Raw genomic sequence first — 27,253 nt, forward strand, 5'->3', positions numbered from 1 at the left:
TCATTCTCAGAACATTCTTTTTATATTCTCCTCAGTGGATATTTCGTTTTATCTAATTATTTTTAGGAGATTGTTCTTGCTTTAATTCTCCTCTTTCTGTTCTTTCTCTGTTTCATCTTCAGTGGTCACAGTTCCTGCTTCTTTGCTTCTGTTTCAGAGCATTCTGATATTTTATCCTAAGTAGTCAAGGTTTCAGATTTGATTGAGCAAATACTTTGCAGTTTCATTAGAGCTTCTCAATGGGGCAGTATTAGGTGGAATTCATAACTCTTGCTACTAAGACAGAAGTGTACAGTTGAGTATTTTAGGCCTGCATGTGTAATTCTGACCAAAGGAAACGCATCTCCAGGACTTCTTTCTCACTGTCCTTGGATCTTGCCAGTCTTCTACCATGTTGCAACAGCTTTCAATTAACCTTCATTATGGGCCTGATTTCTCTTCATGTTTGAATGATAATAATAAAGTACATTTCAAGTCATATTAAACTTAAATAGATTGTATGAGGACATTATTCATGTCTGTTTCTTTTAGCTAGCTGTATGTTTTTAGCTTTTAGCATGTTATATATCTTATTGCCTGGGGGGAAAATTATTTTTTATTTTATTTTTTTAAAGATTTTATTTATTTATTCGACAGAGATAGAGACAGCCAGCGAGAGAGGGAACACAAGCAGGGGGAGTGGGAGAGGAAGAAGCAGGCTCATAGCCGAGGAGCCTGATGTGGGGCTCGATCCCAGAACGCCGGGATCATGCCCTGAGCCGAAGGCAGACGCTTAACCGCTGTGCCACCCAGGCGCCCCGGGAAAATTATTTTTTGCCTAATCTTTTTAATCTTTCTGGCATCAGTTTCTCCTTTAGTTTAAGAGTAGCAAAACAACCTCCGTATTCAGACCATAGTGGCCATGATTGCTAATATAATGAGTTTAGTTTATGGAAGCAGTTCCAAAGTAGCATACAAAGCAATCAGCTGGATACATGAGAGCTTCAAAAAATATGACTGCTTTGTCTCCTAGGCTAACCAAAAACAGCTTGTGAAAAAAACAAAACTCTGCTTAGAAAATCTATGTAGAGCCTGGGATTTTCATAGCCATATGATTTGGTAACTTTCTGACACGTCATCTATATTTCAAATAATTCTCTATGTTAATTAGCAGACAGTCACAATATCCATATTGTGTGCACATGTTATGGTCCACAGCGCAATGTCGTGGATTTTATTTTCTTCCAACATTTTATTATGAAAAATTCAAACATACAAAAGAGTTGAAAGAAGAGCATAATGAACTTTCTTTAACCCTATGTCTAGATGCAATAATGTTATTATTTTGCTATATTTGCTTATCTACATACATATAACTATGTGTGTGTTTGTGTGTGTATTTTTGAACTATTTTATATATTTTATTTTTTTTAAGGTTTATTTAATTATTTATTTATTGAGAGAGAATGAGCAGGGGGAGGGGCAGAGGAAAGAGGGAAAGAGAATCTCAAGCAAACTCTACACTGAGTGCAGAGCGCAGTGCGGGGCTTGATCTCATGACTCTGAAATCATGACCTGAGCTGAAACCAAGAGTCGGATGCTTAACCGACTGAGCCACCCAGGTGCCCCTTGAATTATTTTAAAGTGGAAGATATGAAACTTTGTGCTTAAATTTTTCAGAATACATTTCCTACCAATACTCATATTCTTTGATACAACATTTAAAAAATTACTTTATGATTTTTTAATTCAAAAATGTGGCTAAATTATTATCACTTTCCTTTCTACTTCTGATCTCCACTGTTCTTAAATTACATCTAATGAAGAGAACTCAGAATTAGATACTCTATATTTCAAATAATTTTAGTTCTTATTTACTACTCTGTGACTAGATGGAAGATTTTCTTTGTTCCCTTTCAGAAAGAAAAAGATAGTAGCTTCTCTAACTCATACAAAATTGTGCTTGCTTTTTATTCTGGGTCAGATTCTAGAACAGATTTTTTAGATGATTTGTGAGCACTTGGATGAGGAAGAGGTAATCACCAATAAAACTGGAAACCAGACTTCTTACTTTATTTCCTGGTAGATTATTGTATCAGGGGAAATGCAGTAAACACTTGGTCTCCCCTGAAGTAATTGTCATATATGACACTTGTAGTTAGAGTGAAGAGCAATATAACTCAGAGGGAGTTTCCTGATGGCTGAAGATACTTACTGTTTGACCTTTTATGGAAAAAGTTAGCCCACCCTTTATCTAGAATCTTATCTATTATATTAGTTTGTATGTGTGAATATATCTAAATTTATGTCAAAAGGGCAATTAAAAATTGTTGAATAATTATTAGGCACTTGAATATGTTCAAAAATTACTGCAATGGGGTTCCTGGCTGGCTCAGTTGGCGGAGCGTGTGACTCTTGATCTTGGGCTTTTAGGTTTGAGCCTCACATTGGGTGTAGAGATTATTTAAAAATAAAACCTTAAAAAAAAAGAACTAGTGTAATGAATTTCTCTGGGTGAAATAGTATAACTTTTGGATGACTTTAAAACAGACCTTAAAAGATACGCAGTCACAACTGAAATTTAGAAAATAATTTTAAGGTTAAGGTTTGTGTTGGTTCATTGTCCTCCAATTCAGATAGCAGTGATCTGGGAATCACTGGGCCTTGTTTCTGACTTACTAATTCACTGGGTTACAGTTTAATCGTTTTTTTTTTTTAATGGTTCATTAAATACATTTAGAACTCTTTGGGAAGAAAGCATCTGAAAAGTATGAAAGCATTTCCGAATTAACGTTTACGTGTTAAGTACCTATATGTGCAGGTTGTGGTGAGGAATGTTACATAGTAAGGATGGAGAATATCAAAGACATTGTATTTAGTTTTTTTGTAAAGGGTTTAAGATGTTTTTCATATGTTTTTATACATACATTTTAACTTTCCTACCTAAGCTTCTTGAGACTATATTTGGACCATGTAACCTAGATATTTCTTACATTTAATGTAAGCCTATCCACCTAACACCGTGATATTTGCTGGCTGTTTTAATGGCCATTGTTTTATTGGCAGCAATACCTCAAGTAGTTGACCGGAGCCTTTATGTTCATTTAATTCTACTTTATAATTCTACTTTTCCTGTGATTTTTCTGGACTATTACAATGTGAGGATCAACTGTGTTTACTGAAATTCGAATTGTGTCATGTGGGGGTTTGTTGCAAGTTTGGAAGTCCCTTAAGAAGTCTGACTCATCTTCCCCTCTTTCCTCAGCTTGCAGCTGTTTGTGATGTATTTGTGGAAAACTACGTCCCTGGCAAACTGTCTGCAGTGGGCCTGGGATATGAAGATGTAGACAAGATTGCTCCTCACATCATCTACTGTTCCATCACAGGTATTTTGACCCCACGCCCTTGTCAGTGAGTAGATTTTCCAGTTATTGGGTTTCTTTGTCCATGTAAGAAACCTCTTGCTAGTGTTGGTTTTCTTGAAGTCATTCTGTTCTCCCTAGCCCTTGCCCTCCAATTAATTGTTAAAGAATATTAACCGAAATGAAGATTTTTCATGTATTTATTGGCTATTTGCATGTCTTCTTGAATTGTATGCCTGTGGTTTTTTGACAATTTTCCTATTGATATTTTACAGACATTTACAAAGTACAGTTATTAATTCATATATAGATTGTAGGTAAAATATTAATGGGCTTTAGGGTAGCACAGGAAATCAACATATCCCTTTAATTTATTCAAAAGTGTTAAGCCAGGCGAAGGAAAAGAGTTCCATAAAGTCTTCCAGATTGTTTAGCTGGGGAATATTGTGGGTGTTTGTGTGTGTGTGTGTGTGTGTGTGTGTGTTCAGGTCCAAGGAAAAAAGGTTATCATATTAGTTAGTTTAACCCATTTTTAAGCACTTAACTATTAATTAGGGATGCAATATTATAAAAAAGTGGTTCTGAAAATTCTGAGTTACATTAGTCGTTTTTATCAGAAAAATTCACAATATTTTCAGTCTTTATTCATTCATCTACAAATATTTACCGCAGGCCTATGATTTGCCAGGCTGTATTCTAAGCTTCTGGGTTGTGGCAGTGAATAATGCATATTTATGCTGTCATAGAGGTTTGCATTATAGGTTAGGGAGATAGAGAATAAATAAATGAATATATTCTTTTGTTTTTTGTTTTTTGTAACTGAGCCAGGTAGTGATAAGGGCTAAAGAGAAATAAAGTAGGGCAAGAAGGAGGGGGTGAGGAGGAGCTATTTTATACTTGGAGATAAGAGAAGGTGCCCTTGGGGGTGTGGCACCTGGGTGGCTCAGTTGCTGAAGCGTCTGCCTTTTGCTCAGGTCATGATCCTGGGATCCTGGGATCCAGTCCATGCCGAGCTCTGTGCTCAGCAGGGAGCCTGCTTCTGTCTCTTCCTCTGTCTCCCCTCCCCCTCATGCTTGCTTTCTCTCTTTTAAATGAATAACTAAAATCTTAAAAAAAAAGAGAGAGAAGGCTCCCTTGGTTGTGAAATATATGACCTTTGAGCAGAGACCTGGATGAAGTAAAGGAGTGAATCGTATAGATATTGGCAAAGATGGCTTCAGGAAGGAGAAATAGCAAGTACAAAGGACCTAAGGCAGGAATGTGCTGGGCATGTTTGAGGACCATCAAGGATGGCTGAAGCACAGTGAGCCAAGGGGAATGTAACAGGAAGGAAAACAGGGAGATGTTGGTTAGCAAGATCATGAAGAGCTTGTTGGCAACTCTTAAGGAATTTGGCTTTTACTTTGAATATGTTTATTAGTTAATGGAGTGTTTTGAACAGAAGAGTGATATGATCTGACATATTTCTAAAAGGATCACTTTAGCCAGTGTGTTGAGAATAGACTGTAGAGGACAAGGGTAGAAGTGGAAGACCAGTCGTGAAGCTGTTTAACTACTGCAGGCTAGAGATGCTGGTGGCTTGAATTAGGGTAGGAGTGGTGGAGGTCATTGGGGAGCGATAGGAGTAAAAGTGTTTCTTTATTAGTCATAAAGTAATAATAACCAAAATACTTCTGTTTCTATGCATTCAGGTTAACTGAGATATAATAATACTTTGACTATGACATACTACTTTAGTATAAATAATGCTTTTCACAGTATAATTATGTGGTCCTTTTTTTTTAAGATAAACTAAGCTATAACTGCAATATTTGGTTGATATTACTTTAGAAAGGATGAAGAGCCCAATGATCATTTATTTCTCTACTGAATCAGCATGAGAGACAGGGTCTGTGCGTAGTAGATGACTCTTTGCTGCTAAATCTGACTCTTTCTTAGATGTACTATTTTATAGATATGTAATCACACTTCAATTTTTGTATCTATGTGTCAGTATTTATATGTGTCAGAGAGAGGGAAAGATTTTTCTTTAAAATCTCACAGTCCAATGGAAATATGGAGTTCTAAATTATTAAAATAAGTAAAATATCTTCCAATTACCTTGTTATCAAAAAAATGCTACATAACTAGCAAATGCAAAATCTGTGACAGTAAGTATTTATTTCTCATTCCCGTGAATTTACACTGGCTGAGGTTCAGCTGATCCAGACTGGTTAGATGTGGCTCCAAGTTTCAGTTTGGGGGCCTGGTGTGCTTTACCTGTCTCTTCCACTTCTTGGACCAGTGGCCACCAAATGCATGTTTTCCTCATACTGAAAGGCAAGAGTACAAGAGAATGAGCCTAACCTCACAAGCACATTTAAAGCATTAGCTCAGGGGCGCCTGGGTGGCACAGCGGTTAAGCGTCTGCCTTCGGCTCAGGGCGTGATCCTGGCGTTATGGGATCGAGCCCCACATCAGGCTCCTCCGCTATGAGCCTGCTTCTTCCTCTCCCACTCCCCCTGCTTGTGTTCCCTCTCTCGCTGGCTGTCTCTATCTCTGTCAACTAAATAAATAAAATCTTTAAAAAAAAAAAAAGCATTAGCTCACATCCCATTTGCTTACATTCCTTTGGTCAAGGCAAGTCACTCAACCAAGCCTAATACCAATGCATGGTGAAATATATTCAACTCTCATGGCAGGAACTACAGAGTCACATGGCAAGGTGTGGATTCCAAGAGGGGTAAAGATTAGGAATAATAATATATTTTATCACATCCCCCAGCCAAACAAAATGCTAATCCACTTGAGGGGCCCCTGGGTGGCTCAGTCGGTTATGCATCTGACTTCAGCTCAGGTCATGATATCAGGGTTCTGGGATAGAGCTCCATGTTGGGCTGTCGGCTCTCCACGTGGCAGGGAGTCTGCTTCTCCTCTCTCTCTGCCCCTTCCCCTGCTCCTGCACGTGCTCTCTCTCTCAAATAAGTAAATGAAATGAAATAAAAAAAAAAAAAAGCTACTCTACTTGGGAAACCTCACAGTTCCCAAAGTTGCACATCTATAACCAGCTATAGTTAGAGCCAGCAGTTCTTCTGGGTCTTGGCTTGTGGTTAGAGAATCTCTGCATTTTCTTCCAGTTCTCAGATCCTGTATTAACGTTTTAGTGTGTCAAAGGGCCTTGGAGATAGATTGTATAATGCAGAAGTTCTCAGCTATGGGGAGAGTGGGGATTTCTTATGCTTTTCAGTGATAGGGATGGGGGAATAAGTAGGTGATGGGGAGAGGCATTTGCAGTCTGAACAAGCACCTTCCATAATTCTGTAATCCTCTACATCCCTATCTCCTGACAATCATGAGAAAAACATCCATACAGTTCATTCTCCTTTATTTCCTGATAAGGAAACAGGTCCAGAATGTCCAAGGGACCTCTGGTCACACAGCTGTTTAATGGCAGACGGCTTTAAAACTCAGGCCTCTTGACTAAATATTAAGTGTCTCTATGCTTTCCATATTTAGACATATATCATGGTTATATGTTACATTGTTATAACTTATATTGTTAAGTGATGACATGGACTTTGTGATTACAAGACACTGAACAGCTTGACTTGAGAATAGTATATTCTTGCTCTTCTCTTTCATTTGTTGTTAATCATATTTACTCATCAGGGAGTCTAAATGTCAACAGAGTCTTTAGAAGCAGAGGTCATTTATGAGTCATGAATTTGTAGTGTGTATATAAAATAAGGTCCATCTCTTTTTTAAAAGTTTGGTATTCTTGGTAATCAGTGTTTGTTTTTGATATTTTTTAATAAGACTGATTAGATCAGTCTAAAGTTGCACATGTTATGATTGGGATCCTAGACTTTCCTTATGTTTCCCAGTGGCATTGCTGTTCTGTCAGTGCTGTCCAAGCCCAAATAATCTGTTCTCACTCACATGTTGGCCTTATTGCTGATGAGAGTAATCTTAGAATGGTTGGGAGATTTATTTTAATGCACTCTGACAGTTGTGTGGTTGAGATTGCCTCAGTCTGTGAAATCTGGTCTGCAGGACAAAAATGCTAGACTGATCACAAGGGAGGAAGGACCTGATTATTTTTGTTAGCAAGGTTCTCTTATCATTTCAGAGTATGAACATTAGGGGGCAGTGTTTAAAAAGCTATAATTCACTAGGAATTACTTTTTGAGAAAACTAGTGTTTCCTCTGTACCAGTGGGTAGAGAAAATCTCTGAAAGGGCATATTTATATTTTTAAAGAAGTTTTGTTTTTTAAACTGACCATTCTCTACCTCTCTATACTTTTAGAAGTATAACGATATTCTCCATGGCACTTTAATTTTAAGTTGTACCTTCTTTCCTTTGTTTCTTCTGAGCGTGTTATTAATTATAAAAACTTAGCAATAAAAATTCTCTCTACCACATTTTAAAATATTTACTCTTTTTCTTCTTATTAACTTCATTACTCTTTTTTCCTAGAAGGATAAACATTGCATTATATTATTGAGTCAGACTAATTTTGTGGTAGGGACATTGTGTATACCCTTTAATAATTTTTTTTTTTTTTTGGGTTGGGAAGGGGCTTTGCAAAGTACCTTTTTGATTTTTGTGAATTCCCCAATGGCATTTTCTTAATCTCTGTCCTTGTACAGACAGATTAAAGGTTTCTACTTGAAGATAGGTCCTCAAGAGGGACCTCAGAACTCATATCAAAGAGAATATTTTAAAGAGTTAGACACATTCTTTAGTTTTAAATAGGAAAAAAGTCTGAGAGCTCTACTTATGAGTTAAGAATCGCTAAGACAGTTTTAAGGAAGAACCTGGTAGGCAGATTTGCCCAGTTAGATATAAAGACTGATACAACCCATAGTAATAAGACGGAGTGGTATTAGTATGAGGATGAAGAAATTGATCGATGGAACAGAAGAGAGAGCTGAGAAACATGCTGGCATATGTATGGAAACATGTTTTTTTAGGGCTTATACTTTAGTTCATTAAAGAATAGAATATGCAATAATTGATGGTAGAACATTGGTCATCCTTTTGGGGAAAGGTAAAATTGATCTTGAGTTTATTCTGTACAGTGACATAATGTTGATTTTTGCCCTAAATATAAAAAGTAAAACTTTAAAACTTTTAGAAAACAATATAGGACAATGTCTTATGACCTTATTGCAGGGAAGAAATTTGTAGACAGCACATGAAAAGTATAAACTACAAAGGAAGGGATTGATAAACTCGACTACTTATTAAAATGAAAAACTTTTGTGCACCAAAAGCCACCATAAAAAAGCAAGGAGATGAGTCATAGAGCCTTAGAAGGTAACTGACACAGGATTAATAACCAGAATATATTAAACATTCTTTTAAATCAAATAGAGAAAAAGAGAAACAATTCAATAGACAAATGGGCAAGCTCCAGAAAAGGAAACCTGAATGGCCATAAAAAGTTACTCAGACTCAGTAGTTTTTAGAAAAATGCAAATTACACTGTATGTTAACTAACTAAAATTTAAATTAAAAATGCAAATTAAAACAAGAATAATATTCCACTTCACACCTAAGAGATTGACAGACATTTAAAAGTCTGACATTACCAAGTGTGGATGAAGCAAAGGAATCCGTGAACATTGCTGGAGGACTGATACCCATGTTGGAAAATGATATCCACGTTGGGAGCGATTTGGCAAGCTCTTTTGAGATTGTACACGAGTCTACCCTGTGATCTCCAGTTTCACTTTTAGGCACGTCCCTATAGAAAGTCTTGAGCATGTGCATGAGGGGACATGAAGAATGTTCATAGCAGCATTTGTTTGTAATAGCAAAAAGGTGAAAATATGAGATGAAGTATATTTCAGTATGAAAATGGCTACATGTGTAATATAATGAATGGGATACCATTAAGCAGTGGAAAGAGTAAGCTGGAACAACATGAAATCAATTAGATGAATTTTCCAAACATAAAATTCACTGAAGAAAGCAAGTTACAAAAGCTGATATGTAGAGTTAAGATAATAAAAATTGTATATATTTTTTAGTAATTCACTGAAGTATAGTTAAAATATAAAGACATGCATGGTAGTGAAAAATACTAAATTTAAGAGAATGATTACCCCTGGGGAGTGGGAAGGGAGCGATATGGGACAGGGAAGGGACATAGGCAGGACTTCAACTTTATTTGCCAAATATGCATGCATATTTGTTAGATTATTCTGTATACCCTTTTATGTTCAACATAACAAAAGATCCAGAAATACCCAAATATTTCCCTCCCACCCACCCTCCCTCCCTCCCTTCCTCTGTCTCCCTTCTACTCCAACGCATATTTCTTGAGCTTCTGTATTTCCTGGCTGTGTTGCGTGTACAGGGTGAACAATGCAGACGTGATTTCTGCCTTTAGGAGCTTACAGCCTAGTGTTACAGACATTTTATGAAGAAGTTAAAGAAATCGTGTGGCATGTACTAATAAATTGTGTTGTTATGAAAGAATCAAACAAGGTACTTGACAGAGATTAATAGAGGAGCGGATGCATAGTGTAAATGGGATGGTCAGAAAAGGCCTTTCTGGGGAGTTATCATTTAATAGACCTAAAATATGAGAAGGAACCAGCTATTCAAAGATCAAAGGGAGGAGCATTTCAGGCAGAGAGAACACTATGTGCAAAGGCCCTGAGGTAGGAAGGATCTAAATTCCTTTAAAAGCCTGAGAGAAAGCCAACGTGCCTGAAATACCAAAAACAATTAGAATGCTTGAGAAGACACCGTATAGGGGTGCAGATGCTATGGCATACTGGGCAGGATTTGAGCAGTAGAGGGATATGATCCAAATTACATTAAAAATAATCTTTAAAATAGGTAGTAATCAAATACTGATTAACTCAGAGAAGAACTTCATTATAAACATTGGACATAGAATTACACAGCCATAAGAAAGGATGAGGTCTGCCATTTGTGATATCATGAATGGACCTAGAGCATCATTATGCTAAGTGGAATAAGTCAGAGAAAGACAAATACCATATGATTTCACTCATATGTGGAAGCTAAGAAACAAAACAAAACAAATGAATAAATAAACAAAAAGCAGAATCAGACCTAGAAATACAGAGAACAAACTGATAGTTGCTGGGGGTGAAGAGGGGATGGGCAAAATAGGTGAAGGGGAGTGGGAGGTAAGGCTTCCAGTTATGGAATGAATAAGTCATGGGAATAAAAGGCACAGCACAGGGAATATAGTCAATGATATTGTAATAGCATTGCATGGTGATAGAAGGTAGCTACATTTGTGAGCATAACATAATATATGGAGAAGTTGAATCACTGTCTTGTGTATGTAATGTGTGTCAACTATACTAAAAAAAAAAAAAAATAACTGACAAACTTCTAGTCATACTGACCAAGATAAAAAGAGAGAAGATACAAAGTTAATCAATGTCAGGAATGAAAGAAGGGCCATCACTTCTGACAACAAAGACATTAAAAGGATATCATTTCTGACAACAAAGACATTAAAAGGATATCAATCAGAATATTACAAATAACTCTATGCCCATGAATTAAAAAACTGAGATGAAATAGAATAGAATAAATCCTTAGAGAAGACAAAGTACCAAAACTCACTCAAGAAGAAACAAGGTGAATTGTGCTATATCTATTTTTAGTTAAAAACCCTTTGGAAAAAACTTCAGGCCCAGATCAGGTTTCACTGGTGAATCTTACCAAACATTGAGTAAGAAATACTATCAATTTTACATCATCTCTTCCAGAACAATAGAAAAGGAGGGAATACTTCCAAACTCATTTTATGAGGCCAGCATTGCCCTGATTCCAAACTAAAGACATTTCAATAAAAGAAAACCAAAGACCAATATCCCTCATGAACATGGAAGTAAAAATTCTCAACAAAATATGAACAAATTGAATCCAGCAGTATATAAAATGATAATACATCACAATCGAGTGGGCTTCATCCCAGGAATGTAGGCCAGGTGAACTTTCAAAATCTGTGCTAACCATATTTGCGCACAAAAGAACGACATATGAGAAAAGCTGCATAACCTTTGGCTTTGGCTGTGACTTTAGACGTGTGATGGCAAGAACATGATCCATTTGGCTATCAAAAGGAGTGTAGTCCTGATTCATACTACAGTGTGGATGAACCTCAGAAACACCAAGCTGCATGAAAAAGGCCAGATGCGAAAGGCTAGGTATTGTCTGATTCCATTTATATGCAATGTCTAAGAAAAGACAAATTTATAAGCTGGAAAGCAGATCAGTGGTTGCCTAACGCTGGAAATGGGCGTGGGGGATTAACTGCCAAGAGGCATGAGGAAACTTTTTAGATTGTGGTGATGTTTGTAAAACTCTATACATTGATTTATGGACTTTCAATGGGTGAATTTAGTGCTGTATAAATTATATTTTCATAACGCTTTTTAAAAAAGTGAGAAAAAATTGGACATTGAAAGAAAGTTCATGTTCCAGAAAGTAGTGATTAAGATAAAATTTCTTGAGATTACTGAGGAAATCACCATGCCTCCGTAGTGTATCAGCGTCAGTAGCAGAGGTCCATGAGCCCAAATGGCTATGGCAAATCATCCAGCGACTGCATCCAACATTCATATCATGGCAACGACAAGACAAAACAAAACACTGCTGCACTTGGATTCATAGGGAGTGAGTTAGCCTGTGTGTGTGTGTGTATGTGTATTCTCATCATTTTCTGCATATTACCACATAACCGCATCTCTTTAAGAAGAGTAACTAGAAGCCTGCCTGCACTGTAAATCCATAAAGATGTTGAAGGTGAGGAAGAGAAGGAAGGAAGGAAAGGAGTGAGGAATGGATGGAGGGAGAGGGGGTTGGAAGAAAGAAGAGAAGGAAGGAAAGAAGAGAAAGACTCAGAACTGAGTCAAATTAAATAACAATGGGCAAGTTTTTGTTGTTGTTTAACCTCTAAAAATTGTAGTCTAGTTTAGTTCACATGACATTCACATGGCAGTAAGCATCATTCTTAGATTGAATAAATAATCAGTATGGATATGACATTAAGAGGGATCCTTACAGTCAAAATAATTGGAAACTACTGGTCTAAATTGTGAATGTCTCAGTTGCACCCGGTTCTCTCAGGAAATGCTTTTTTCTCCAGAAATTCAGAATATTGTGGCCATCTGTCCAACTTTATAATCAGTGATCCCCAGCAAAAGTGTGGTTTGACATATTTACCATTTCATACCAAACTCATTATTTAAACAAATAATGACACCATCTCTGCAGGGGAAGAGAAACTTAGCGCATAAATACAAGATTTCAAAACACAGCCCATAAAGCTAGGGACTGAGATGATATTTTGTCTGTAGAGATGGACTGACTCCAGAAAGTGACTTTATGCCTTTATTTTATCCCCGAAGGGAATAACCTTTTTATCTTTAAATACTTCTTTTTACCCTTACACATATAACAGATGTGTTGTACAAGTTGGACTCAGTGGAGTAGAAGCAGAAACTTTATTCTCTCCCACCCTACCTCTGCAACCTGCACTCTTGACTCATTTTCCTTGCTCGTGGATGAAATCCCAGGCAAGTCCTATAGATTTTTTTCCTGTTGTTTCACTTAAAGTATTAAAAAGTCCAGCCCAATCTAAAGTCATAACTTCAGACTCTTGTGCAGTTTATGACCTTTCCTTTTCCCCAACTTGAGTCTGCTTTTTTGGGAACCTGGGGAGAGAAAAAGAGTCGGGGAGGGGGAAGAGAGAGAGAGGGAGGGGAAAAAGAGAGAGAGAGAGAGAGTGTGTGTGTTGGAAGGTGATAGTCATTTTCTTCATTCTTCCATGATTCTTCTCTTCCCTGTTGCTAGCAGTTTTGTGTAATTCCTTCAGAGTCAGGCCTTTTTAGGGAAAGGGAGTTGAGTTAATGGGTACACAGAAAGCCTTTAGTTGCCTGATGTAGTTGGAGCCCTGCATTGGAGACTTCTTTGTGCCTGAAGCTCAGTTGGTGGCTTTTTGTCTTGTGAGGAGCTTGGTAGGATCCTGAGACCTCAGACTGTGGTTCTTCCCCTTCAGCGCCTGTCTTTTTGTGGTCCTCTGTACACAGACTAGCTATTTAGGTCACATGGTCCTAAGGCAGCCCTTATGGGTAGAATTCCTTTTAAATGAGCTAGTTCTGCTCTTCTGATGGTCCACTTGGCTCATTGGGCAAACTGCCCCTTTCTCTTCATCATCATTGGTGGGAGTGCAGTTTACTTCCAAACCTGTTACTTTTGCTGCGTTTAACTGATGAAACCATAATCTCCTGCTTTTGGTATGTTTTTAGGTAAGAGTCAAGTCCTTAGGTAATTTCAAGTTCTCAGAACACAGGCCAAGATCTCAGATGTTTTTTTTGAAGTTTCCCTCAAGTGGCTTGAAGTAAGGGGGAGGCAGTTTGCCCCTCCCCTGTGGCAGGGTAAATGCATAGCATGCTGACAACTCTTTCTAAGGAAACCCTTGCTAAAGGTCTTTTTGCCTCCCTACCTTTTCTTGCATACCTTCAAATGGATGATAAGCTAAGGGCAGCAAAAGTGGTTTCATAATATTTTAGCATGGTCTACACTGGTGTTCTGACAGATACGGCATTTTTTGGGGGGTTTGAAGCTTCAGATGAACTGGGATGAGAGTTCCATTTAAACATTCTTTAACTCAAATTTTGTTAAAGAAATATGTTTTTCGGGAGGTAATGAATAATACTAAATAGAACAAACCTGAGATCTCTGTCTTTAAAATTTTAAGTATGAAATGATAATATTTAATGATAAAAGTATTTTGATTGATTTCATATGCATTTTCAAATATTTAAACACCAGTGCAAAGGTCACATTTTTCCATATACATAATTTCTAAATAAAGATCTTTCCCCAATAGCAAATACTGCTCTAAGCTGATACTGAGTTGTTACTGGATATAAGGAACATTATGATAGTTTCCCTTGGGAACTCTTTATGAAGCTGTGAAATTAAGAAAATCTACTGGACTGGACCATGAACAAAATGACTTCCCATTATGTTTAAAGAGACAAAATTGCTCTTCCTAAAAGAGTTCTGCTGGGTGTATTTATGGATTTGCAGTGAGTACTATCTCATGACACAATTTTATACATAAATGTATGTTTGACCTACTTCAGTCCCCAGTTACTTTTTTTTTGCATATACTATTGATCAATAAAAGAGGAATTCAAGACTTAAGAAGGAGGTTGAGCTGTTTTCTCAATGCTTTATAATTCCAGAAGCAAAGGGATAGGCTGGGCCTAGCAATATGGTGTAAATCTAGAATCAGTTGGTTTTACCTTTGGTCTCTGATTTCTAATATATGGATAATGGTTCCCAACTTAAAGAACTTCTTGGGGTCTAGAGACCACCAGGACGGAAAAAGATGACAACATTAGTTCATGTTAAAGTAGTAATTATTTCAAAACCTTCACAAATCGAATGATTCACGGATCGTGCCAGATAACACACGTCAAGACTTAGCCATCATTCCAAAACCCTGTCATCGAACTGAATTGTTTCCCTTTATGGTAACAGGCCTGGGAAATAAATCCATAAATTTAAAGAAGTAATGCTAGATAAGAAGAAATGTTATACTTAAAAGGATGCAAAGAATAAATGTTAGATAAAATTTAGATAACATTTATTTCATGAGTGCTAATGGTATTTTTTCCATTCCTTGGATGGTCTTCCAAGCCAGCCTTAATGCAGTACTACAACTTTCAGTCCTTTACTTGAACTGCAATATTTTTAATCACAGAGCTTTAAAGTATGTGGAGTAAGTAATAATCACGCAATCCTGAAAGATCAGAGATGTTGATAGAATATCAGATTGTGGAATCAGTGATTCTGATTTCTAAAGAATGTAAAACCCATAAAAGTTTATCAAGTGAAAAAATACCAAAGTTAAAAAATTTAGCAAACATACTTGGGTATAAGGAAAATTAGTCTAACAAACAGGCCAATTAAAAAATGGGCAAAAGACCGAAATAGACATTTCTCCAAAGAGGATATGCAAATGCCAATGAGCACACGAAAAGATGCTCAACAGTACTAATCGTTAAGGAAATTCAAATAAATACCAAAATGAGATACCACCTCATTCCTATTAGAGTGGCTACTATTAAAAAAACCCACAGAAGTTAAGTGTTGATGAGGATATGGAGAAATTGGAACCCTCGTGCGCTATTGGTGGGGTGTGTATACTAATGTAAGCCACAGTGGAGGTTCCTCAAAGATTTAAACGGAATTACCATATGAGCCAGCAATTCCACTTCTGGGTATATATGCAGAAGAATTGAAACCAGAGACTTGAACAGGTATTTGCACGTGTATATTCATAGAAGCAGCATTATTCAAAATGGCCATAAGTTGGAAGAAACCAAAGCGTCCACTAATGAATGGATGAGTGGATAAATAAAATGTGGTACATGCATACAATGGGATATTATTCAGCTTAAAAGGGAAGGAAATTCTGACATGTGCCACAACGTGGATGAACCTTGAAGATGTTACGCTATGTGAAATAAGCCAGACACGAAAGGACGAATACTTATGATTCCCATTTAGAGTAGTCAGATTCATAGAGATAGGAAGTAGAAGGGTCGTTCCTGGGGTCTGGGGGGAGGAGAGGGTGGGGAGATGCAAAGTCTCAGTTTGGGAAGATGAAAAGTTTTGGAGATGGATGGTGGTGATGGTTGCACAACAGCATAAACGTTACCACACTGTACGCTTAAACCTGGCAAAATGGTAAATTTTATGTTGTGTATGCTTTATCACAATTGAAAAAGTAAAAATTAGAATGAAAAAATAGAGTAAAAGAAAACATTTAAGTAAAAAAAATAGTTTAAGGTACAAGGTATACTGTGGGAAAAATTGCAATTACTATATTACAGCTGCAAGAAAATGTTTCGCTATATCTGGAATAGTGGTATGCAAATATAAGTACTTGACTAAGTATTGAATATATAAAACACTCCTTTGTTCAAGAAAAAACTGATTCTTAAGTGTATAAATTAAAAACCCTTTATTTCAAGGATTTTGGGTTTTGTTTCTTTTCAGTCTCATGGGATTAGCATATACTTGTAAATTAGAATATACTTGTAAATTTGCTTAATACTAAATACTGGCCAACATTCCATTTTTTTGGGGGTCAAAATCCTATTCCATAATACTACTTTTATGTCTTTAGATTATTATTGCTATTCACCCTGTATTTATCATTCTGTTGTAAATAATTTATCATTCCTAACATTGTCTAGGAAATACTGAAAGGATTGAGGCAAATATTTATTCATTTAAATGAATACTTTCCGGAGAGAAGAATTGCCTGTTAGGATAAATAGTTATAATCATGAGTTATAATCTATGAGAGTTGCTGGTCTTCTTCGAAATAAAGATAGAATTACTTAAATATTTTCAACCTGACAAATGAAATTTTATGCTCCCAAATATTTCCATTTCTGCTACCCCAGCCAGAAATTTCAATCTTGTTTCTCACAGCTCTCCAAGGAAAGCCAAAATGGTAATGGGGGACCTACCTTCACCTCAGTTAGAAACACCCAGAATTTTATTTGTTCTCTTACCATCCTTACATTTTGAATCTTCTACTCTTCTTCCCCTACAGTGTCTCGCATGCTTGGGTCTCACGTACTCTCGGTTCTGTTTCTAACGCAGCGTATGGATGCAATGATTCCACTGAGCCGTACATCGTGTCCACACAGATACCCTCGTTTAGATCTTCTGCCTATCAGTGTTTAGTTGAAGGTGCTCAGGATCATTTATCAGCAACAGAGTGTTCAGTGTTTATCCTTAGTGCTTCTGTGGGTCTTTGCTTCTTTGGATGGGATGCTGTATGCTTCTGTCCTCTATTCCGACTACCATTTCAGGTCTGATCTTTCCTTTGACCTTGAACTGTTTCTTACGTCTGGAGGCCATGGGGATTATGGACCTAAGCTGTTTGGTCCTTCTTTTTGACTGTCTTGAGTTACTCAGTCTTAAAAACAACCAGAGCTAGTATGAAAGGCATAGAATCACTGACAGTGTGGCCCAAATACTTCTCAGGTGAAAACGGGGTGGGGAAGAGGGATAAGTCACAGGAGGAATCTCGCATTGTGAAACATAGGTGTGGAGAGGCAACTGTTGAAATATATTTCCCTCTTGGGCCGCCTACCACTGCGCTCCCAGCATTTCACTGGATTCTTTGCATTTCCACAATTCAGTTACATAGAGTGGGGGCCTGGAAGGGCCTGTGGGCCAGATTTGTCCAATTGTCACTTTTTGAAAATAAAGTTTTATAGGAACACAGCCATACCCATTTGTTTATATGTTATCTATGGCTCTTTTTGTGTTGCAACAGCAGAGTTGAGGAGTTCAGCACAGAACATTCCACCCCCAACCCCCCCAACTCACAAAGCCTAAAATATTTACTGTCTGGTGCTTGACAGAATTTGCAGGCCTCAGAGCTAGAGCATTTGGTATTCATGTCCTGAAGGCAGGATGACCCCACAGGATGAAGAGGAAGAAACCCACCCTTTTGTTTTTATTTTATTTATTTATTTGTTCCCTTTGGCTCCCTTTTGAGTCAAAACTCTGAGGATCCTTAGGATAGAAAATGCATTGTGATGTTAAAGCTTAGGATCTGAGTCCTGTGCCTACATTTCCAGGAATTATTTCCAGGAAATAATTCTCCACAACAAAAGTAATTACAGACGTAATAAGAAATGGAATCAGGAAAAGATTTACATTTAGTTTGGCTATATAAAATAATACCTAAGATTTACTGAGCATTTATTATGTGTTAGGCACTGTGCTAAGCATTTATTATGTATTATCATATAAAATAGCACTAATTGGCATAATTTACATTTAGGCAAATCTTGTAATTATGATATATTAATTGCTTATCAATTATAAAAAATACCATGCAGCATAATCCAAAAAAGCTCTCAATGAGGATTTATGAGGCTTGTATTAGAGTGTCTGGTGACCTTAGGGAAGTCATTACACTATCTGATCTTAAATGTCCTCATCTCTAAAATGGAAATAAATCTGCCTGCTTACCTCATAAACTTCTAGTGGAGTCTGAGACTTAGTTCACGAAAGTTCCTTCAGAGTTGTAAATTATTTTAGAGATATTAAGGACATTGAGTCATTAAATATGTTTCAGATAATGTTATGTAAATTTTATATCGGGTATAATACTGGTCATACCTAGAACTTTTTTTTTTATGTGACTACATAATGGAGAGCAAAGGCTTAGGGGTTGGAGGACCTGGGGTGAATTCCCAGTTCTACCATTGTAGTTGTATAACTTTTGTCAAGTTTTTAATCTCTTTTAATCTTTGTTTTCTGGCTGTAATATAGGAACGTTGATGCTGGTGCCTCCCCCAGCAATGTTATTATAAGGATTAAATAAAAGTGCAAATGGAATCCATAAAAGTGATACAATCTTCACATGCAATGTTATTCTCAGACCTGAGTCTTCTACTCCCCCTCCTCCATAGTACTCCAGACATTTCCTGTCCACCTACCCTCTGCTCTGGCATGTGGACAGTGATACTCAAAACTGAAGGAAGCTGCTCTCCAGCTACCATTTCTCAGAGCAGAGACTGAACTAGATATGTTAATCCTCACATTCTAACATTTCTCATGTTCTTTGGCTCGATGCTGTTTTCTGTGCTCACTTAGTTGTATACTGTATTAAGATGAAGTTGTTTTTGCTTTGTTATATGAGCCAAAATTAAAAAAGAATACAAACAGGGAATCTTTTCTAAGTTAAGAAAAAAAGAAAATAGGAAGAATTTGTGGAACCTCTTTTGAGGTGATGGAATAGCTATCCATTCAAGAAATATTTATTGATGTAGATACTGTGGTACCTAAATGGGGTGTCTTGATCGGATGGGGCCCCCCAAATGTGAGGCAACGATTGGGGAAGCTGGTGGTGCGGGCAGTGAAAGGATTCACCCAAGGCAGAACAAAAGAGATAGAAGTTTTTGTAATACACCACCAGGGAGCAGCAGGCAGGACAGCAGAGGAGAGAAACTGTCTGCCATGAGGCAGTGTGTGGGGCTGTTTTTAAAGCGGAAAGATGAGGAAGTATGGTGACATATGGAATCTTCCCTTTTTTGGGAACTGTGCCTAGTTGCAGGTAGCCCATTGGTTAGTTAGGGCCTATGGATATTTTGAGGTGGGTCGTCTGATGGGGCCTGCCTGTATTCAGCCAGATGGTCACTGTGGGCCCTTTCTGCATTCCATTGCTCAAGCCTGTTCGCCTAAAAGTGGCCTCTACAGATATTTTGATAAGTACCAGGAGCATAAAGATTAATAAGACACATGGGCGGCCAACAGTCCCTGGGGAAGGAGATAGTTCATATGGAACCCAGTAGTTACAGATCAATTTAAGGAATGGATAGAAGAGCTATGAAGCACAGATTAGGGGTTGACTAACTCCATGGTTGTGGTGGGGTGCTAGGGAAGTCTTAACAAAAGAGGTCATAATCAAGTTGATTTTTGAAATATGATTAGTTTTTTTTCCCCCCTAGGCAGGGAATGGAGGTAAAAGACATTTTAGATAGTAGGGTTGTTTTGGCAGAGGAATTGAGACACAACTGACATGGTGTGTTCAAAGAACAGTGCAGAGGCCTGTGTGGATAAAACGTGAGGTAGAAGATGAAGCTTGAAAAGTAAATTGAGGCTACACAGAGGACTTTATATGCCAGATTTTCAAGCTCAGTCTCTATCCTGTTATTAATAGGAAATCATCAGAGATTTTAAGCAAGGAAATGCCCTGCCTGGTCAAATCCATTTTAGGAAGATAATTAACTGCAGGTAGAGAATTGCATTTAACCAGAGTATATCCTGACAGCAGTTCACTAGTTATAGTAAAATAGTGGGAGAAACAGTCTAAACAAAGCAGAAGCAGTGGGGTAGAGTGGAGGGGGTGAATCAAAGAAGGATTTAGCACATGGATTGAGTGACCAAAAGAAAGGAGAAAGAAAGGAATTGAGGTGATTTCAGATTGCCTAGCTTGAGCCATTCTGGGACATGGGAGAAATGAAAAATTTAAATAAGTTCAATACCGGGGGCCATGGGAAGAGAGAATTTCAAGGGGAAGATAAAATGATCAGTGTTAGTTACTGTGCAGAGGACATTTTTGACCTTGTAATTTCATAGCCCCTTTTATACTCTTTTGATTTTAACAATTATTAGATTGTATTTATTCATCTAAATATGCATGCATGCATCCACTCATTCATGCATCCATTCATTCTGCAAAAAAAGTGTCGTATCTGCTCCATGCCAAGCAATATAATGTAACTCTTATTATTTTTTAAAGATTTTATTTATTTATTTGACACAGAGAGAGAGGGAGAGAGAGCACAAGCAGGGGGGTAGCAGAGGGAGAGGGTGAAGCAGGCTCCCCGCCGAGCAGGGACCCCGATGTGGAGTTCGATCCCAGTACTCTGGGATCATGACCTAAGCCAAAGGCAGATGCCCCACCAATATAATGGTGCCCCAATATAATGTACTTCTTTAGCTGACTTCCTTCTCCCCTCAAGTATGAGTCTGTGATCACCTTGATAGCATTACTGTGTCTTTTTTCCTATGCGCTCCCAATACTAGCATGATGTCTGTAATGCAGAAGTAATTCACACGGGTGCCTGGGTGGCTCAATTGGTTAAACATGTGACTCTTGATTTTAGCTCAGGTCATGATATCAGAGTCGTGGGATCGAGCCCCATGCTCAGCATGGAATCTGCTTGTTCCTCTCCCTCTGCTCCCCTACCCCCACTCGTGTTCTCTCTCTCTCTCTCTCTCTCTCACTCTTTCTAAAATAAATAAATAGGGGCACCTGGGTTGCTCAGCTGATTAAGCGTCTGCTTTCGGCTCAGGTCATGATCCCCCAGTCCTGGGATTGAGCCCCACGTTGGGCTCCCTGCTCAGTGGGGAGTCTGCTTCTCCCTCTCCCTCTGCCTGCTGCTCCCTTTGCTTGTGCTCTCTCTGTCTCTGTCAAATAAATGAATAAAATCTTTTAAAATAAATAAAAATCAAAAAAAAAAGAAACTAATAATAGCTTCTATTTATTGAATCTTACTATGTCATCAAAACTTTACATGCATTACCTCATTTGGTCTTCATAAAAATTAACGTGGTATACTAATTATTTTTATTTCAGTGATGAAGCTGAAGCCTAGAGTCTTGTCCAGAATCACAAGTCTGGTGCCAAGACTCAATCCTTAACACTAATAAATTACCTCAACTTTTTAAAATAGAAAATTGCTATAATAAATAGCTCTAAAATCTCAATGACTTTATACATCAGAGGTTTATTTTTTTGTTATGTCACAGTCTAAGTTGTGTCAGTGGGGGCTTTGCTCATGCAGTCATTCAGGTAGCCAGGTTTCTTGACCATTATGGTGAGTTCAAAAAACTAAAGTATTCTTTGAAAACTGTCAGTGGGGAAGAGGGGTTAGGTAAGGCCCCATAGATTGGGGGGGGGGGGTGGACATTGGAGCAATGGCCTGAAGGAAGAGAAGGAATGCATCATATAAACTTGTATCTAGAAAAAGAATGTTCTAAGCAGAGATTAGTAAGGGCAGAGGTGTTCAGGTAGATGTGAGCTTGCCTTGTTCAAGGAAACTTGAGGAGTTCATGTGGCTGGCTCAGAGTGAGTGAGTGGACAATTAATGAAGTTTAGGTTAGAGATGTGGTTGGTGATTGGATCCCATGGGGCCTTGTGGGCAGCTTTAAGGACTTTGGCTTTTACTCTAAGTGAGATGCCAAACCCATGGGGGATTTTTGAGCCTAGGAGTGATATAATCTGTGTTTTGAAAGAGTTAAGGAGTCCAGTTAAGAAAGGGCTGCCTGTGAGAGGCTGATGGCCTTGAACCAGGAGAATAGTAAAAGTGGTCAGATCCTGGACTTACTTCCTGTAGAACTGACAGAATTTCCTGAAGGATTGGATGTGGAATGCAGGAGAAAGAAAAGAATCAAAGTTTTTTGCCTGAACAGCTGGAAGGATACTATATTGATTAGGGTAGGTAAACTGCTCTAGTATCCCCAAATCTCCATGACTTAATTATAGTTTATTTCTTTCTTGTGTCACAGATAGTATGAGTTAGAGGCAGCTTTGCAATGATATAATCATTCCAAGGACCCAGGCCCTTTCGTGTAGTGGCTTGGCTGTTACCCAGAGCGTTTGAGTCTTATGTCAGATCCTTTGAAACCAGCTTCAGATGAAGAAATAAAGTGTGTGTGTGAGTGAAGAGGGTCACTCTAAACTGAAGCAGGATAAGTGGGAAGAAAGCCTCATCGAGGCACATCAGAGCAAAATTATACAAAATCAAAGACAAAGAGAGAATATTAACAGTAGCTAGGGGAAGGGGAAGAAAGATCATGTGGCTCAGAAGTAGACAATATTTTCGGGGCGCCTGGGTGGCACAGCGGTTGAGCGTCTGCCTTCGGCTCAGGGCGTGATCCCGGCGTTCTGGGATCAAGCCCCACATCAGGCTCCTCTGCTATGAGCCTGCTTCTTCCTCTCCCACTCCCCCTGCTTGTGTTCCCTCTCTCGCTGGCTGTCTCTATCTCTGTCAAATAAATAAATAAAATCTTTAAAAAAAAAAAAAAAAGAAGTAGACAATATTTTCATTTTTTGGATTTTATTAATTTTAAATAGGCTCCATGCCCAATGTGCGGCTCGAACTCAGGATCCTGAGATCTAGAGTCACTTGCTGTATGGACTGAGCCAGCCAGGCACCCCAACAATATTTTCATAGCCATAATAAATACCAAAATTTGCTATATGACTATATCATAGCCATAATAAATACCAAAATTTGCTATATGACTATGATATAAAATCACAAAATCCACATCTTCTGTTGTAGAAAGCTAATATTTAATGTCTGAAGTTGAAATTCAAGAAATAGTAATATGGATATCATTTTTAAAACTATTAAGGTAGGGGCGCCTGAGTGGCTCAGTCGTTAAGTGTCTGCCTTTGGCTCAGGGCATGATCCCTGAGTCCTGGGATCAAGTCCCACATCAAGCTCCTCCGCTGGGAGCCTGCTTCGTCCTCTCCCACTCCCCCTGCTTGTGTTCCCTCTCTCACTGGCTGTCTCTCTCTCTCTGTCAAATAAATAAATAAAATCTTTAAAAAAAAACCTATTAAGGTAAATACTAGAAGAACTAGCTAAAAGAGTTGGAAATGGTTGTCTTTGGGTAGTGGGATTCAAATCTAGGGAAGTGTGAGATTGTGGTTTTTTGTTATAAATCTTGTAATACTATTTAACTTAATGAACTAAGTGTGTGATTACTTATATTTCATGAAAATTGTATTAGAGCAAACCTGAAGTTAGCAATGAGGTGTTATTGACATTTGCGTTAAATGTCTCTAGCACTTCTTGTTGGAATTGGTGATAGTAAAACTCCTTTGTGGTTTTATCTCCACACTTGCTTGCTGCTGCACAGGTACAAGTTGGTACAAAGTTGAGATCCGTGTTGTTCATCCACACCCAAAAGGAGTACGGTACTTACTGAAGTTATGCATGATGCAATTCTGCCAGCGCTTTCCTTCTTTGAAATTACTGCAAAACGTGTTTTTGAATAGCGCACCATGACATTTGGATTCCTTTGGAACAATAAACTTGGCTGTAAACACATGGATGCATGCTTTGAAATTCTGGGGTAGTGCTTAGTTATGAAGTTGTCAATTAGATGACTAGAATATGTTGGGGTTAATTATTTTGGGGGGTTATTATTGAATTGCAAATACAAAATTCAAAATTCTCTAAGAAAACACTTATCTGTGAGAATATTTGCCAACCCTCTGCTGCCATCTTGGGTTTGAAAAACATTAACCTCTGCTCTAGTCCCTATATAATAAAGTCCTAAATCCTTAGGATATTGTTAGATCTTTTATAGGGCTGGTTTGACCTTGAGTTCAGAGATTTTTTGATTTAGCGGTGATGCATTTAACTGGTGGGCTTTCGGAAAAACTAGGCAGATACAGGATTTTGGATTGTCCAAGCTACCTTGTCTCAGCCTGGAAGGTTGCAGTAGGGTCCTACTTGTCTCTGCTGCTGCTGCTTTTTTTTTTTTTTTTTTTTAAAGATTTTATTTATTTATTTGACAGAGAGAGTGACAGCCAGTGAGAGAGGGAACACAGGCAGGGGGAGTGGGAGAGGAAGAAGCAGGCTCCCAGCAGAGGAGCCTGATGTGGGGCTCGATCCCAGGACCCCAGGATCACGCCCTGAGCCGAAGACAGACGCTTAACGACTGAGCCACCCAGGCGCTCTTACTTGTCTCTGCTTCTACTGCTATATTCTCCAGACAGCAGCCAGAATGACTGCAAAGCAGATCATGTTACTCTTCTGCTTTCCACCCTAAGGTGGCTCCCTCAAAACCCCTCCCAAACCCCTCACTATGGCTTGTAGGACCGTTCCTCTATCTATGACCTCATCTTATAGTGTATTCCTCAACCCCTGTCACACTGGTGTTCTTCTTGTCCTTCAAACTTCCAGCTAATTCTCAGTGCAGGACTTTTGTGGAGGACTTTTATGCCTGGATTTTCTTTATCCAGCCCTTCTAATGTGGGCTTTTGTTTTTTCATTCAGGACTCAGGTAAATCTGAGAGAGAGCTGAAGTAACTCTCTTTCTAGCTCTCCTATCCCTGCTGTCACTTTGCTCCTTTTTATTATTTTGAAAGCACTTACCGCCTATATTATGCATATTTCTGGTTCCACGTCAGCTCTTGTCTTTTTTCTATGGCCTTCTTTCCCCCAATATTTCCAACAATTTCCAGGAGTACTTACATGTGTGGTACAAGCATCCCTCTGTTAGTGGGTCCTGATTAAGGTCACTTTTCCTCTAAGAGAGCAGTTCTTAACCCTGGCTGTACATGAGCATTACCTGAGGTCACTTAAAAAATACTGACGCCAGGCTCCACCCCATTCAACCAGAAACTCAGAGAGGGTAGGGTGAGGCCCGCCTCACATTTTTTTCATATGTTCACCAGGTAATTCAACTGTGCAGCCAGGGTTGAGAACCTGCCTTAGAGGTAGTGGAGGTATTAGTGGGAGGAGGAGAGAGGGGAGGACAGTGCTTTTTGTCACATATAATCTGAGCTGCTGCCCGAAGCTTTCCAGGCCTGCTGGACAGGGGTCCAGACAGACAGGGGTCTGTGGGTATTACTGTTCCTAGTTCTGTTGCTTTTGAGGCTCACTGGTTTCCACCAAATGTGATCTACTAAGAGAAAGCCTCTAGGGACTCCACCTAAGCTTGAGCCAGTCTGTTCTAGACCACTGGGCCTTAGCCCTTGCTTCTCTCCAACTTAGGTGGTCTGTTTATTTTCTAACACTTACTGGCACTCTGTGTTAAGGATATGATAAGTCCTTAAAAAATTTGTATTTTGGCATAATTTTAGATTGACGGGAAAGGAGCAAAGATAGTGTAGAGAGTTCGTATATGTTCTTTGCCCAATTTTCTCTAATGTTAACATCTCCTATAACAAGGGTACATTTGTCAAAATTAAGAAATTAACATTGATATGATATTTTAAACTCTAGACTTTATTCAGATTTTACCAATTTTTCCACTGATGTCTTTTTTCTGTCCCAGAATCCATTTCAGGATATTGCATTGCATGTAGTTATTATGTTTCCTTAAATTTCTCCAACCTGTGACAGTTCTTCAGGCTTTCCTTATTTTTCTGTTCTTGACACTTTAAAAGAGTGCTTGTTAGATGTTTCGTAGAACGTCCCTCACTTTGGGTTTATCTAATGTTTTCTTATTCTTAGCTGGGGTGATGGGCTTTTTGGGAAGAACATTACAGAGGTGAAATGCCCTTCTCATGGCATCGTGTCAGGGATACACAAAATCACCATGACCCATCACTGATGATGCTAACTTTGATGTCCTGGTTAGAGTGTTGTCTGCCAGCTTTCTTCACTATAAATTCACTACTTTTCCCTTTCTGTACTGTATTCTTGGGAAGTTCAGCCTACTCCCAAGTAAAGGGGAATTAAGCTGTACCTTCTAGTGGGGGGCAGTATCTACAGATACTTGTAATTCTGAAAGGAGGATTTGTCCATTCTTCCTCATTTATTTGTTTACTCATTCATATTAGCACAGGCTCATGCATATGTGTCTTACTCATTCGGTTATAGTCAGTTGCTATTGTTATTTATTTTGTTGCTAAAATTTCTGCAGCTTGGGGCACCTGGGTGGCTCAGTTAGTTAAGTGTTTGCCTTCGGCTCAGGTCATGATCCCAGGGTCCTGGGATTGAGTCCCGCATCAGGCTCTCTGCTCAGCAGGGAACCTGCTTTTCCTTCTCCCTCTGCCCCTCCCCTGTGCACGCTCCCTGTCTATCTTTCTCTCTGTCTCAAATCAATAGAATAAAATGAAATAAAAAAACTGTTAAAGTTTCTCCAGCTTTGTCCATGGGTTGCACTTTTAGGTTGGATTCTGTGTCTTCCTGACATATCTCCATCTTTTCCTGTCTTTTCCTCTCTGTTGCTCTCTCTCTCTCCCTCTCCTCCAACTTTTCCTCTTCCTCCTCCTTTTTTTTTTTTTTTTTAAGATTTTATTTATTTATTCGACAGAGATAGAGACAGCCAGCGAGAGAGGGAACACAAGCAGGGGGAGTGGGAGAGGAAGAAGCAGGCTCATAGCAGAGGAGCCTGATGTGGGGCTCGATCCCACAACGCCGGGATCACTCCCTGAGCTGAAGGCAGACGCTTAACCTCTGTGCCACCCAGGCGCCTCCTTCCTCCTTTTTTTTAACATCACTTTCTGGCACTAGGACATGTTCATTTTGTATTTTCCTTGCCTTAGTCCTGCAACTAAGTGCTTTTTTAGATACATTATCTCACCGAATCCTCAAGATAGCCTTCTGAGGTAGATAGATATTAACTCCA

The 27,253-nt window shown here is 38.5% G+C and overlaps 1 protein-coding gene across 3 annotated transcripts in view; it reads left to right on the top strand.

Moving 5' to 3' along the window:
* SUGCT (succinyl-CoA:glutarate-CoA transferase) overlaps positions 1-27,253 on the top strand; it is a 678,964-nt gene that overhangs the window by 31,613 nt on the left and 620,098 nt on the right. For all 3 annotated transcript variants that reach the window (XM_040644425.1, XM_040644422.1, XM_040644424.1), the window contains one exon: positions 3,245-3,365. In XM_040644425.1, the coding sequence (XP_040500359.1) occupies positions 3,245-3,365 (121 nt within the window). The remainder of the gene's footprint in view (positions 1-3,244; positions 3,366-27,253) is intronic.

Source organism: Ursus maritimus, unplaced genomic scaffold (assembly GCF_017311325.1).
Source record: "Ursus maritimus isolate PB19 unplaced genomic scaffold, ASM1731132v1 scaffold_3, whole genome shotgun sequence".
In the NCBI taxonomy this organism is placed as follows: domain Eukaryota; kingdom Metazoa; phylum Chordata; class Mammalia; order Carnivora; family Ursidae; genus Ursus; species Ursus maritimus.